The sequence below is a fragment of the Rhinichthys klamathensis genome, unplaced genomic scaffold, assembly GCF_029890125.1.
Source record: "Rhinichthys klamathensis goyatoka isolate OS25496 unplaced genomic scaffold, OSU_Roscu_1.1 h1tg000578l_1, whole genome shotgun sequence".
Classification (NCBI taxonomy): domain Eukaryota; kingdom Metazoa; phylum Chordata; class Actinopteri; order Cypriniformes; family Leuciscidae; genus Rhinichthys; species Rhinichthys klamathensis.
The window spans coordinates 1506041-1521554 of NW_026607042.1; the positions used below are offsets into that span (position 1 = coordinate 1506041).

General features: G+C 38.6%; 1 protein-coding gene across 1 annotated transcript; it reads left to right on the forward strand.

The window, feature by feature from the left end:
- The first annotated feature begins 1286 nt into the window (after nucleotides 1-1286).
- LOC130075412 (coiled-coil domain-containing protein 106-like) lies at nucleotides 1287-8768 on the forward strand. The gene is given in 6 exon segments (XM_056240020.1): nucleotides 1287-1392; nucleotides 2330-2476; nucleotides 2544-2831; nucleotides 3457-3488; nucleotides 3490-3633; nucleotides 8569-8768. Coding segments are annotated over 6 exon segments (843 nt in total). The 3' UTR covers nucleotides 8695-8768.
- The last annotated feature ends 6746 nt before the right edge of the window (nucleotides 8769-15514 follow it).

Genomic DNA, 15514 nt, shown 5'->3' on the forward strand with positions numbered 1-15514 from the left:
TGGGCGAAAATGCCTTGTTGATGCTTGAGGTCAGAGGAGAATGGGCCGACTGATTCAAGCTGATAGAAGAGCAACTTTGACTGAAATAACCACTCGTTACAACCGAGGTATGCAGCAAAGCATTTGTGAAGCCACAACACGCACAACCTTGAGGCGGATGGGCTACAACAGCAGAAGACCCCACCGGGTACCACTCATCTCCACTACAAATAGGAAAAAGAGGCTACAATTTGGAAGAGCTCCCCAAAATTGGACAGTTGAAGACTGGAAAAATGTTGCCTGGTCTGCTCGATTTCTGTTGAGACATTCAGATGGTAGAGTCAGAATTTGGCGTAAACAGAATGAGAACATGGATCTATCATGCCTTGTTACCACTGTGCAGGCTGGTGGTGGTGGTGTAATGGTGTGGGGGATGTTTTCTTGGCACACTTTAGGCCCCTTAGTGCCAATTGGGCATCGTTTAAATGCCACGGCCTACCTGAGCATTGTTTCTGACCATGTCCATCCCTTTATGGCCACCATGTACCCATCCTCTGATGGCTACTTCCAGCAGGATAATGCACCATGTCACAAAGCTCGAATCATTTCAAATTGGTTTCTTGAACATGACAATGAGTTCACTGTACTAAAATGGCTCCCACAGTCACCAGATCTGAACCCAATAGAGCATCTTTGGGATGTGGTAGAACGGGAGCTTCATGCCCTGGATGTGTATCCCACAAATCTCCATCAACTGCAAGATGCTATCCTATCAATATGGGCCAACATTTCTAAAGAAGGCTTTCAGCACCTTGTTGAATCAATGCCACGTAGAATTAAGGCAGTTCTGAAGGCGAAAGGGGGTCAAACACAGTATTAGTATGGTGTTCCTAAAAATCCTTTAGGTGAGTGTATATATAGGCTATACATTTTTTATTATAATTTTTTTCTTACCAAGCATATTGATCTCCGCTGTTTGTCCTTTTCTTCATTTTTATCTCCTGATGACATTTTCTGCATTTCATTTTCGTTTTTAGCAGTTTCCTTTTCTGAAGCAACTTAATCAGTTTTAGGGTTTTCATTATAGAGCTGGGCTCACTAATAAGCTTCTTTAGCCTGGTTAATCTGCTCATTTTTTAAATTAAACATTTGCTTTAGTGGTGATTTTATGGTGACAGCTAGTTTATGATCTGAAGGGCGGGATAAATCTCGCTTTCATACGTTATCACTATGGGACAAAGGAAAACTCACGCTTTCAAACGTCATCAACAGGGGACAAAAGAATAGTGCAGCAGTGTGTTTATGACATGGAGATCTCCGACAAAAGTCGAAAAGGCGCGCGGACCCGGTCCAAAAGGAATGCCAGCGTGGAGATGGATGCATTGGATGAGACATCCGTCAGTGGCACTACTGGTGAGTAGGTTACTCTGTTTACTGGCACACATTATTGATGATGGCTAGCAAGTTAGTCTCTAGTTAGAGGCTTTTATATACTGTCTATGGTTAGAGGTCCTGACACCGGGGACGCGCAGGGGGGCGGGAGCACTGTGGACGCGCCGCACTGACTGCACTGCACTCACTAGTTTTTTTTTTTTATATATATAATTTCAAATAACAAACAGGCATTAACATAGTATCGTTGTTAAACACCATAACACTAAGACAAGCAGCATATCGTAAACAACATAATAAAATAAATAAATAACAGGCCTAATAATAAATAAATAAAATAGAAATGACAATAATATGAAAAGCAAATTATAACTAAATAAATTACACTTCAGGGGGAAGGGGGTTAATCCATATATATTGCAAATTAATTTAGAGAGTTTCAAAGCACTCCTCCTTTTTACTTGTTTTAAGGATTGAAATAAAAATATTAAATCATTTTTAAATGCTGCAAAACATTACGAAAACAAAACGAAACTTTAACAAATCTACATTTGTGTAGGTAACACTTGGCTACAATCAACATATTATTACACATAAATTGTCCAAAAAGTTTAACACTGTGATAGTCAAAGTCAGGTTTTTTTTTTTTTGTCTTCAACCACTGTCCCAAAAGGACTTTTTTTTTGACAGAATGTACATACATTACTATCCAAATTAAACCTTACTCTTAAAAATTCATTACATGGATGAATGTCATTAATTGTTTTAAAATGTACTTCTTTAATTTTTGGTAACAAAGGAACTGACAACTGTCTGGCAATAGGTGGCTTTTGCAATGACATGTTTGACTCTCATTGTGTCTCATACAGCGGCGGGCAGGATGAGAGTTCGTTAGACAACAAGAAAGTAAATTTAACGTTCTCAGTTCATTCAATAATGCACAGTTACTTTCAATTAGGTGTCTCCATGGCCCCCACTGCACATCTAGCAGACAACAGAAAATCTCATGAGTTGGAGATGTGTAAGCTGAGAGTAGAGTGGCAAAAAGAGAAGATTGATGAGCTGACCAAGGAAAGAGACTATCTAAAAGAACAACTGGCATCAGGTAAGTCTTACAACACACAACATGTATTCAAATTATAGTACAGTTGAGTTTTATTATGCGAGTTAAGCTTTGTATTCCTGTGTACCATGTGATGCAAGCTGTGAGCCTTATGTATGTATTTGTATCCATTTAACAGCTCTTAAAAAAGGGGACAAAGGTTCCAGCCAGACGAGTCCCTTGTCTTCAAAATCCTCTAGTGACATCTCAGTTGACTCTTCCTCTGACACTATGTCTGACTCCTCCTCTACATCCTCATCAGAGGGGGACAAGAAGAAGAAGAGGACGAAAAAGAAGGGGAAAGGGAAAAAGTATGAGAAGAAGTCAAAGAAAATGGAAACAAAGACACGTCAAAGAGGTTAGAATGCTATTTTCACTCTTTCCACTCACTGGGTTTTTAGTTTGCCACTGCGTGTGTACCATAATAATTGAATTGGAGATTCAGATGAATAACCTGGTAGACCATCTACATCAGCTTCAACACTTTTTTAGAATGTTTTGTTAAATCCATGTAAAAGACTTAAAAAAAATGAGAGTGTGACTTAATAAGTTGCATTTATTGCATTAAATCATAAGTTCATAAGCTACCAGTTACTTTACTCTGGAAGAAGTTACAGCAACTACCCTCAAGAGAAATATTCTTTGGTTAGCTAAAGTACTGTGTAAAAAAACAATCCAATAAATCAGATCCTCATTGCAAAATATTAAATCAAATGAAAAATATATATTTGCACACGACTGTATAATGAACAACTCTGAATTCAGAGGTTTTACTTTAACATTGGACTGAACTGATTGTCTGGGTGTTACTGAGGTGGTCTGCTGTGTTTCTATACCAAAGTTTGTAGAATGTGTCATACTGTAGATTGAAACAATATACGAGTCGAAGGTGTGTGTGTGTGTGTGTGTGTGTGTGTGTCAAAGTGTGTGCGATAAGAATAAAACCAAATACTAAGACTATTTCTATGTTCTCTTAATTACAGCTCAAACACCATAGCAGGTGCTGGCACGATACAAAAAAAATTATTCAGCACTTCAGTAGAGGAGGGACAATGTCAGCGGCTTTCAAGCATTTTGGGGTGGACCGCAACACAGTCGTGGTCAATGCTCCAATCGCAGAGCTGTACATCGCTGGTTTTAAAGAAAACCTCAGCAGTCAGGTTAAACTTAGTGTGTTTGCCACACAATGTCAAGTCAAGTCAAGTCACATTTATTTATATAGCGCTTTTCACAATACAGATTGCATCAAAGCAGCTTCACAGTGATAACATGAAAGTAGTACAACACAGTTCAATAATATTGTTGAATATTAAATATCCCCAACTAATAAGCAAGCCAAAAGCAAGGCGACAGTGGCAAGGAACCAAAACTCCATCAGATTGGATGGAGAAAAAAACCTTGGGAGAACCCAGGCTAGTCAGGGGCCAGTTCTCCTCTGGCTAACAATCATAGGGTTTTAAAGAAGCTTTACAGTAAGTGCATATCAGAGAGTACCTGGAAAAAATACATTTAGTTAATCATGTAATATTTAGGGGATAACATATCGCCGGCGTTGAGTCGTCTCTTCGCAGGCGTTGAGTCGTCTCTTCACAGGCGTTGGTCTTCTCATCACAGGCGTTGAGGCATCCGAAATCCCCGTGAGAGGCAGGATACCAAACTGGAGCCTACGAACGCCATTTTTCTCGGGACAAGCGTCCCGAGATAACAGCAGAAGGCAGATGGGAAATAATTAGCATAGCCGATGTTCATAATGATTTCCATTACACGGGAGTAGGTGTTAGAAAACCATAATCTCACAACTCTCCGCAACCCAAACTCTCCGCAACCCAACCGCAACCATACGGACCGACCCGTTTGTCTATAAGGCTGTCGAGCCCCACTGGTGCGTTAAGCAGTTTCAGTGGCAAACGGTTCCGTATGGCATAGCAGAGGACTAAAAGGTAAGCATTATGTGAATGCTTGACTAAAGAGACACGTCTTTAGTCTAGTTTTAAACTGTGTCAGCGAGTCAGAGCATCGGACCGTATCGGGAAGGCTATTCCAGAGTTTTGGAGCTAAATGCGAGAATGCCCTCCCTCCTTTCGTGGACTTCGATATCCTAGGAATGACCAGAAGCCTTGAATTTAGTGATCTTAGAGAACGCGGTGGATTGTAGGGCGATAGAAGGTCCGTTAAGTACATAGGAGCTAAACCATTAAGGGCTTTATAGGTCAGTAGTAGTACTTTGTAATTGATACGGAACTTAATAGGTAACCAGTGCAGAGATGATAAAATCGGTGTTATATGATCATATTTTCTTGATCTAGTAAGAACTCTAGCGGCTGCATTTTGCACTAACTGTAGCTTGTTTATTGAGGATGCAGGACAACCAGCTAATAAAGCATTACAGTAATCTAGTCTCGAGGTCATGAATGCATGAACTAACTTTTCTGCATCAGAAACAGATAGCATGTTACGTAATTTAGCAATGTTTCTAAGGTGGAAAAATGCTGTTCTTGTAACAGATGAAATATGATTTTCGAAAGACAAGTTGCGGTCTAGTATAACACCCAGGTCTTTTACTGTAGTGGAAAAAGTAACAGGGCATCCTTCTATATTAAAGTCGTATTGTAAGAGGTTTTGTGTGTAGTTTTTTGGACCAATAAGTAATACCTCCGTTTTATCTGAATTTAATAGCAGGAAATTACGCGTCATCCAGCATTTTATATCTTTGAGACATTCTGTCAATTTAGATGAGGTAATGTTTTCATCTGGTCGTGATGAAATATATAATTGAGTGTCGTCAGCATAACAGTGGAAATTAATTCCATGTTTTCTTATAATATTACCAAGTGGCAGCATATATATTGAGAATAGCAGAGGGCCTAGCACCGATCCTTGCGGCACTCCGTAGTCTACTGACGTTAACTTTGATTTTCCCCCGTGTAAAGAGACAAAATGATAACGTTCAGATAAGTACGATCTAAACCAGCTTAATGCCTGTCCCTGAACACCAGTGTAGTTTTGTAGTCGATCCAAGAGTATTTTATGATCTATAGTGTCGAACGCGGCGCTAAGATCAAGTAGGACTAGTATTGAGATACAGCCTTGGTCAGAAGCTAAGAGTAGATCATTTGTAATTTTAACTAGCGCAGTTTCTGTACTATGATGCGGTCTGAATCCTGACTGGAATTTTTCATAGATATCATTTTCTTGCAAAAAAGAGCACAGTTGAGCGGATACAACTTTTTCTAGTATTTTGGACATAAATGGAAGATTTGAAATGGGTCTGTAATTTGCTAGGTTATTTGGATCTAGTTGCGGTTTCTTAATGAGAGGTTTTATTACTGCCAACTTGAATATTCTTGGCACATGACCTAAGAATAAAGACGAGTTAATAATATTAAGAAGAGGCTCTTCCACTACAGGTAACACTTCTTTCAGTAGTTTAGTGGGTATTGGATCTAATGAGCATGTTGTTGGTTTAGATGCAATAATAAGTTTATTTAGCGCTTCCTGTCCTATCGTTGCAAAGCGGTGTAGTTGTTCTTGAGGGACGATAATTGAGGCTGAATCATAAGAGACCATAGAGGATTGTACATTTATAATTGTGTTTCGAATGCTTTCTATTTTCTCATTGAAATAATTCATAAAATCATTACTACTAAACTGTAACGGTATATTTTGCTCTGGTGATGTCTGTTTATTTGTTAGTCTAGCCACGGTGTTAAATAAGAACCTTGGATTATTTTGGTTATTTTCTATTAGTTTGCGGAGGTGCTCAGCCCTGGCTGTTTTTAGAGCCTTTTTATAACGTGACATACTGTCTTTCCACGCGATTCTAAAGACCTCTAAATTAGTTTGTTTCCATTTACGCTCTAGGTTACGAGTTTCTCTCTTGATAGCATGCGTAGCACTGTTGTACCATGGTGCTTTAGTTTTCTCTCTAACCTTTTTTGATCTAATTGGTGCAACAATATCTAATGTACTAGAGAAAATGGTGCTCAAACTGCTAGTCATTTCCTCTAGTTCATCTGTTTGTTTGGGTTCACTGAGCAGCTGAGATAGATCAGGTAAGCTATTTGAGAATCTATCTATAGTGGTTGGAAGGATTGTTCTGCCTGGTCTATAACGTGGCGCAACATGACATATTTCAGCAGTACGTATTATGCACGTTACCATGTAATGATCAGTGACATCATCACTTTGCGGTATAATATCTATATCAGTTGGATTGGTTCCATATGATATAATTAAATCTAGTGTATGATTTAGACGATGAGTGGGACCACGGACGTTTTGCTTGACCCCAAAGGAGTTTAATAAATCTGTAAACGCAGCCCCTAACGCATCATTTTTGTTGTCTACGTGTATGTTAAAATCTCCAACAATTATTGCTTTATCGACATTGACCAATAGATCCGAGAGAAAGTCTGCAAACTCTTTTAGAAATTCAGCATATGGCCCTGGAGGTCTATATACAGTAGCCAAGGCTAGAGATAATATGGATTTCTTTCTTACATCTAAGAGCGTAACATTTAGCATAAGTACTTCAAACGAATTAAATCTGTGACCTGTTTTCTGAGAAATATTAAGAATATCTTTATAGATTGTTGCAACACCGCCGCCACGACCAGTCAGACGGGGCTCATGCTTATAACAGTATCTTGGCGGAGTAGACTCATTTAGACCGAAATACTCATTTGGTTTAAGCCAGGTTTCAGTAAGGCAAAGTATATCGAAATTATTATCTGTGACCATTTCATTTACAATAACCGCTTTAGGTGTGAGCGATCTAATGTTTAGGAGACCTAGCTTTAGAAATTCTTTTTGTTCACTGATATTTAGATTTTCTGGTTTAATTACAATAAGATTTTTGCTAGATCCTGCACTAGATTTATTGTTTGGCTTCACTAAACGAGGAATAGACACAGTTTCTATATAATGTTCTTCACTACGTATATCAATTAAGTTTGGACAGCAAAGACTGTGATTTGGATTTTGACTTATTAGTCATCTGGTGCGTAACGTCTTGGAGATATTATCCGACAGAACAGCCGCTCCGGCTCTGCTGGGGTGCAGGCCATCAGCACGGTACAGCCTGGGTCGCTCCCAAAACAGATTCCAATTATTTACAAAGAGCAGTTTCGGTTCATTACACAGTGACATTAACCATTCATTTAGTGCAAATAGTCTACTGAACCTTTCTTGTCCTAGTCGGTACGTGGGAAGCGGTCCAGACACGATGATCGTTGCCTCAGGCGCTGTGTTGCGTACCGCCTCGATCAGGCTCATGTAGTCCTTCTTCAGAACCTCCGTCTGCCGCAGCCTGACGTCGCTCCCTCCCGCATGCAGCACCACAGCTCCGACGCGCTCGTCCCCGGTCAGGATTTCGGGAACCTGTGCAGCGATATCAAGAACACGAGCACCAGGAAAGCAGTGAGAGCGCACCTTACCTTTACCTGAGGTAGCGCGGACATGGCGGACCATGGACGTGCCGATGATCACGGCGTCGTCGCGTTTCGACTCGCGAAGAGGGGAGAAGCGGTTCCGAGTGGAGATCTCGAAGACCGGGAGGGGCGGAGGAGTAGCTCTGGTCCTGGCTCGCGTCTTCCGCTGCGTGATCCATGGTCCATTGTGTTGTGTCGGTGCCGGAGTAAATGAAGCCCGAGATGATCGCGTCCTTCTGGACAGAGAAACACACGGAGTAGACGAACTCGGAGTTAAAGAGTTACTAACCACTAACTTGTGAGCATCGGCGCGTGCTGCTTCAAGTGCTGATCGCCGATCCCGCAGCTCGGCTTGCTTTTCCAGCAGACCACGGATCTGTTTCTCCACGGATTCCAGCTCCAGATTCACCGAGAATAGCTCGAAAGTGTCCTCACCTGCACTCAGAGGTAAAGTTAGACACGCATCCGATATGTTCGCCATTATAACAAATGAGCTGTAAATTAGCAGTGATACTACAACTATCAGTACTAATTTAGGACTGCAATGTCAAGTATAACCCGTGTCTTTTCAGTGAAAGGGTGTAATATTAGACGGCCGAGGCCACGCGTGAAATGTTAGCGGGCTAAAGGCTAGTAGCCGAGAATCGAAAGGTTGGATATAAGTAGCGATATCAAAGCAATCTAATTGTGCCGCTGCAATGTGCCGCTGCAATTCAGGAGGATCCAGCTATAGAAGATATTATCAAAGCATTTAAGGTGTCTGGGAAGCTGCTGCCCCTTAAACAAAAATGAACTGACCTAGGATCTGGGGAAGGTTTCACACTCAATCAGACTAAAGTTGTTCACGATCTGCATTGCTGTTTTCGAAAGTTAGTACTGAGGTAGTTACACTGTGAAATATTTTTATATATTATTATTATTGTTTAATTTTTTTTAAACAAAATGAACTGACCTAGGATCTGGGGAAGGTTTCACACTCAATCAGACTAAAGTTGTTCACGATCTGCATTGTTGTTTTCGAAAGTTAGTACTGAGGTAGTTACACTGTGAAATATTTTTATATATTATTATTATTGTTTAAATTTTTTTTTAAAAAGTTGTATTTTTGCACTGGTAAATTGTTGTTTACACACAAAAAAACACCAAGACCGCAAGACATTAACGAATGAAAAATGCAAGTAGGCTAAGTTACCTGTTCGTGGTCAGTCAATAGCCGCGTGTGGTGTCCAAGTTTGTAAATAAAGACTAAATGGCAGCCTCTGATATATTTTTTATAGCGGTTTATTCTTAACAGGAGTGCCGTGAGGCATGATTTCGGCCTCTGTGCTCGCGCTGGCCAGTGGAAAAGCGGCTAATGGGTGAAAAAGAAGACCGTACATTCGCGAGATGGACGTATGCGCATTAGGCTACTCCATTTGTTCTGTGTTTACTTTCTAAACAGTTACTGTAGGCTATGTTTAGGTGGTATTTTTCTTGTTTTCATCACGCAATCATTTTTGATGCGGTGGTGACGCGTTCACGTAACATGATGTAAGGAAAGCAACTAAAAGCTGTCACAAAGAACCGGCAAAAGCAATGATTATGAATATGTCAAATATAGCAAGGAGACATTTTAATTGTTTATTAATAAAGATGAAGTTGAAGTTGCTGACTCGCGATCTTCGCAGTAGTGAATGCGCCAGAGAGAAATGCACATTTCATACAGATAAGCAGGGAGCAGTCCGTTTTCTTTCGTTTTGAATTGTTCTGTTTACAAGTAGACATTTCAATATATATATATATTTTTTCAGGTCTGTGAAGTAGGCTACCTTATAGTAGCGGAGAACTGTCACGTAGGCCTACATTGTTTTTTCCTCATAAATGCGAACACGAAAAATAAAATAAAATGAATATTTTATGTTCTTTGGAGAGCCAACCCTTCTTCATCCGGTGGGTAGTATTACTTTTGATTTGCGCAGTGTAATTCACCGAATTACAAAAAAATATTTTGCCTCCTAAAAGTTAAAAAAAAAAATTGTCACGCATGAATGCGTGTATTTCCCTCATATTAAATATAAAACGCATGTGTAGACTGATATTTTTCTAATGTCTGGACTCTTTTAAGGGGGTATCCTATGGATAAACAGACGTTTCAATATATTGGTATTAAATGCATTTTCTGAGAATTTATATTTCAAGTTTTGACTGCAAATGTCACGTCCAAAACCCTGGAATTCCCCAATTTTAAATAATTTATCCTCAACTAGTTTTGTGGTGTAGGTCTACGTATTTTATAATGTTAACTTCAAAATTCAAATAATACTAATAGTAATTTAAAGACGTGGTAGCATTGGATCTGGACGGGAAGGATAACTCTTGGAGTTGGAAGGGGTGTGTCGCGATTCTGCAGGTTCGTGGATCTGAGTGTCGCGATTTCGGTTTCATATAGCATATCATTACAGCCTTAAAATGTTAAGTTCTACTACTGTAAAGCTATTTTGGTGAAAGTAACTCAAAAGTAATACAGGAGTAATGTAACGCATTACAATTCTGAGACAGTAATATTGTAAGGTAATGAATTACTTTTAAATTACAGTAACAAGTAATGTATAATGTATTACAGTTTGGAAGTAACTTGCACAACACTGGATATCAGCATGTTCACAGGTGTTTATTTATTTTTTTACAGGGACAAAATGCCATGAGTCCTGCTGAGTTCAACATTCACAGGAGACTGTAATGAAAAATCAAACACCTTGGAAATGACAGGTATGTACTATGTTTCAGGAATGGGACCATGCTGTGTGACTGTGCAAGCCTCTGTCTTTAGATCAGTGTGTTTACTAATGTGCTTTTTTGTCCTTTGTTGTGTATCTTTGGATTATGCTGTGTTGTAAATAAATCCAAACAATCTAAAAGCCATTCTTTTTTAAATCTCCTCATTCTTTGTGCAAGGCTCCTCTAATGATAGGGCCTGATAGCACCTAATACGGCCATTATGGGAGGGTCTTTGTCTTTCTCAGGTGTGAAATGCCATACATATTAATGAGAGATCACGCCTCCTCGCATAAAGCTTTCTCACACTAAACACGTCATACACATTCTAAAAGACTTTATTGACTTATCTGAATGAGTAGTCAGGATGATTCTCACATAGTTTTGGAGCAAATATTGTAGACTATGTGATACAATTTTCAAGTCTTGTGAAGAAATAATCAATATGTGTTTTGTGGCCTTATTTCAGAAACTTTTATTTTTAAGTTTTTCAATAACCATGCATAAATAATATTCTCTCAAAAATACAAACATGTACATACATGTTGCTAACATATTATGGTAGCCCCGTTTGTGCTATATACAGTGAATTTACACCTTTGCCATTAACATGTTTATACATAACTGAAAAAAGCACAAATGTCAGTGCATGTCAAAACATCCCAAGGGCCCCAAAAATCCCTTGGTCCCCAGAGGGTTAATACTACAGCCACATTTCCTCCAAACAGACTTCTCTGTGTCTTAATCAAAAGACTGTATGTTCTGTAAGGAGTCAGAAAAATCAGGGTTATTTTCAGATAACATTGTACACGCCATCTCCATTGTTTCTGTGGCAGCAGCTTTTCAGCTGCATTTGCCATGTCATTTCCTATAGAAATAAAAAAAAAATGTTAGTATGCGCTGCACATTTACATATAGAAATTCAATCAAATTATCATCCAGCGAATTTTGATACTAACTCAGCATGTCAGCAAGACCATCTGACTTCAAATATTTGTGATGTTTCCACAGCCCCAAAATCATAAGCAACTGCAAACAAATAATGAGAGTCTGTCTAAATCGTCACACATTTCCCTGACATTTACCCTCTGGGGTCTAAGGTGTTTTTGGGGTCCTTGAGATGTTTTGACATGCCCTGACATTTGTGCTTTTTTCAGTTGCTTATAAACATATTAATGGCACAGGTGAAATTACACTCTATTTAGCACAAACAGGGCTACCATAATATGTGAGCAACATGTATGTACATGTTTGTATTTTTGAGGGAATATTGTTTATGCATGGTTATTGAAAAAACTAAAAATTTAAGTTTCTGAAATAAGGCCACAAAACACATACTAAATATGTGTCCACAAGACTTTTGACTAATGGATGTTGTCGCCTAGAGTTTTTGCTTAAAAATGATCTTAAAATCATCCTGCCTAATCATTCACATAAAACAATAGATTGTTTTAAATTGTAAAAAACATTTTTTTGTTTGGAAAGGCAATATGCGAATAGGCGTGAACGGCCCAACCCCCTCATGAATAATTAGGTGGTTCACACCTGAGAAGACAAAGACCCGCATAATAATGAGCCTTTCATTCAGGTGTGTCACACAATAAAGAATGCAAGGACAACATATATAAATATATATATATATACACATACATACACACATATATATATATATATAATCAAAATATAAATTAAAGTCAAAAGCACATTTTTAGTCATACCTGGAAACCGATCCTGTTCAAATAGGTTATATGGGCCATTCTATAGAATTGGTTCAAAGTTAGAGTTGGCAACATCTTCAAAAGAAAATAGTCTTTTTCCATAAATCTCTTATAAAGTATTATTTTTTAAAGTAGGCCAATACATTTTATCATACATATTTCAAAGTTAAGGATTCATTATTTTGATATAGCCTAGCTTCTAGGGCCGGGACTTTAACGCGTTAATTAAGATTAATTAATTACACACTTTAACGCGTTAATTAATTACACAAAAAATTATTTTTAATCGCACTTATTTTTGCACCGCGGAACGTTTCTCACTGGATGAGTTTCGGCGGACCGATTATACTGGCGCACCAACTAGCGTTCATTGGTTCATGACGAAGAAGCTGACGAGATCGCTTTGGTTTGCCGGTGGCTGGGAAATGTTGTTACAAAAAACGAACGGATGGACGCGTCGATAAGAGCATGGTTGTGTGCAAGCTATGCAACAAGGAATTCGCTATTGCTATTAGTGTAGTGTAGCAATATGCTATTTTGTTGCAATATGCTATTGCTACACTTAATGGCTATTATGGCTATTAGTGTAGTGCTATTAGTGTAGTGTAGCAAAATGCTATTTTGTTGCAATATGCTATTGCTACACTTAATGGCAAAAATTGCACTGGTCTGCTGGACTTGGTTGAACAAAAATAAACAATATTTTGTTGCTTAAGCTTATGTATGCAGTCATTATTCAATGGTATACTAAAAATCCATGTGAAAAAAATTACTTCTCACAGTTCTCAGGTCAAATATTTATGTGATTAAAATGCGATTAATTTCGATTAATTAATTACAAAGCCTCTAATTAATTAGATTTTTTTTTTTTATCGAGTCCCGGCCCTAGAACAAACACTATAACAGTTGATTAGTTTATTTTTGACAAAACATACTATATATTTAACATATGAGCAGAAACTGTCTAACAAAAGCTTATTTGATGTCTATTTTAGAGTAAAAACTATATCCAAAACTAGTCAACAAAATGTTGTCATTACAGACACTATTCTATATCGCGATTCGAACAAATCTCAGTAGGCTATAGCCAGTGTTGGGCAGTAACGCGTTACTGTAACGCATTACTTTTAAAATAAATTAACTCCGTTACCGTTACCATATGGCACGTTGTCCGTTACTTTTTTTAAATTAATTAGTTGCTGGAGCGGCTGAGAATTGTGCGCTGTCATTACACAGTACGAGAGCACTGAAGAGACTGATAGCATTTTACAGAGCGAGAGGACACCTGAGGACACATAACAAACTCACTGGCTGAGTTGTTTACGTACACGTGAGGCAGCGCGAGCATGGAGATTACAAGCTGCACGGAGAGCGCTGAGCACTTGATGCGCATTTAAAACACAGACAGCGAAACGGTATGAATACAGAACACTTAAGTACACATTGCCATATCATTATAAAGTAATTCATTTTTTGACTAGATGCTGCATCAGCAGAGAAAGAACAGAAGCTTGCCGTCGAGTCTGAGAGGAATAACATTAGTAACGGCTAACTTACCTCAAGCGATTTAAAGGGGTCATATAATGCCATTTTTGTACAAGCTAATATGATTCTTTAGGGTCTAAATGAAAAGTTTGTAATATACTTTAATTAAAAATTCTCATTAGTATTGTAAGAAAACACTTATTTTACCTGGTCAAAAACAGCTCTGTTTTCAGCACGCCGTTTCAGTGCATATGACTTTAAATGATAATGAGCTTTGCTCACCCCGCCTCTCTGTTCTGTGCATTCACCATTTGTAACTCAATAACACAATAACCATAACGCGTTGTTCAGTATAAACGTGGAATTATGAATTATATTGAGAACGTCATACATAGAAAACATGCCGTAATGTACCCTGAGTGTAAACCTTAGACGCATTCATTGTGAAGCGTGCAGCTAGCGATTTGCAAAGATTAATATATTAATATAAAGTTTAATAAAACGTTTCACTCACTTCCGTTCTTCTGGAGATTCAGCAGGAACACGAATATCTGGTACCGATCCTTTTTAGCAAAGCTTCTTAGCAAATCCAGCTTTATACTGATCCTCGTTTATAAAGCAGTCTGGTGTGTGAAATGATTCGCGCAAACATGAGAGCATTGACGTTGCTCGTGGGGAATATTCCCTTCGAAAACAAACACAGCCACTGCGTCTTCAGCGGTTTGGATTTAGGAACATTAAAATGACTGCTGTGTTCGTTATTACACCCAAGAACAGAACACCACAATCGCTTAGACGCCATTCTGCTCATAGACAGTGCTCCAGCATATCAACAATGACCGCGCCGGTCCGCGCCGCGCAGACTATGATTGACAGCTCCCTCATGAGCGAGGGCGGGTCTGTGTTGAAGCGCTCCTGTCAATCAACAATCGCGGGAGGGGCTTCCGAGCGTGTGACGTCACACGGTCGAACAGCTCGATTTGAGGCAGGGGGAAACATATAAGGAGATTAAAACAAAACCACTGGATGGATTTTTATCATTATATGATGGTTGTGTACAGACACTGCCAACACACATTTCAGTACAATCAACTTGTAAAAGTGCATGTACCATTATATGACCCCTTTAAGCAATGTGACAAAAACACACGCAGACCTGACCCACATGTTTTATGTCGCAATTGTTACCATCTATTTGCATTAGTTTATATCCAGCTGGTCACTTTTATGCATTCATTAGCCGGCGAAGTTGTATTTTTAAAACTAGTGACGTGATTGATTGCTTACATTGATATGTTCATGCAGCCGACATCAAGTCTAATCAAGTGTTCTAAAATTTAAGCAAATAAAGTGAAAGACTGTACATGTAATATAGGTCTACATTTATGTAATTTTAATGCTCTGGCCTTTGCAGATATTTAAATATGGCCATCTTCTTTAAGCTTGAATCATATAAATGGTAACACTTTACAATAAGATTACAATTTTAGCATTAAATATGGTTAATAAATGTTGTAGAAGTATCATTCATTGTTAGATTTATTTGTATCTCCTTAGTTAATGTAGGCCTACTATGAACTAACAAGAATGATCAAGGTACAATTGTATTGCTCAAATATTAATTCATGCAGTAAAAACCACAGTGGTAAAAACGT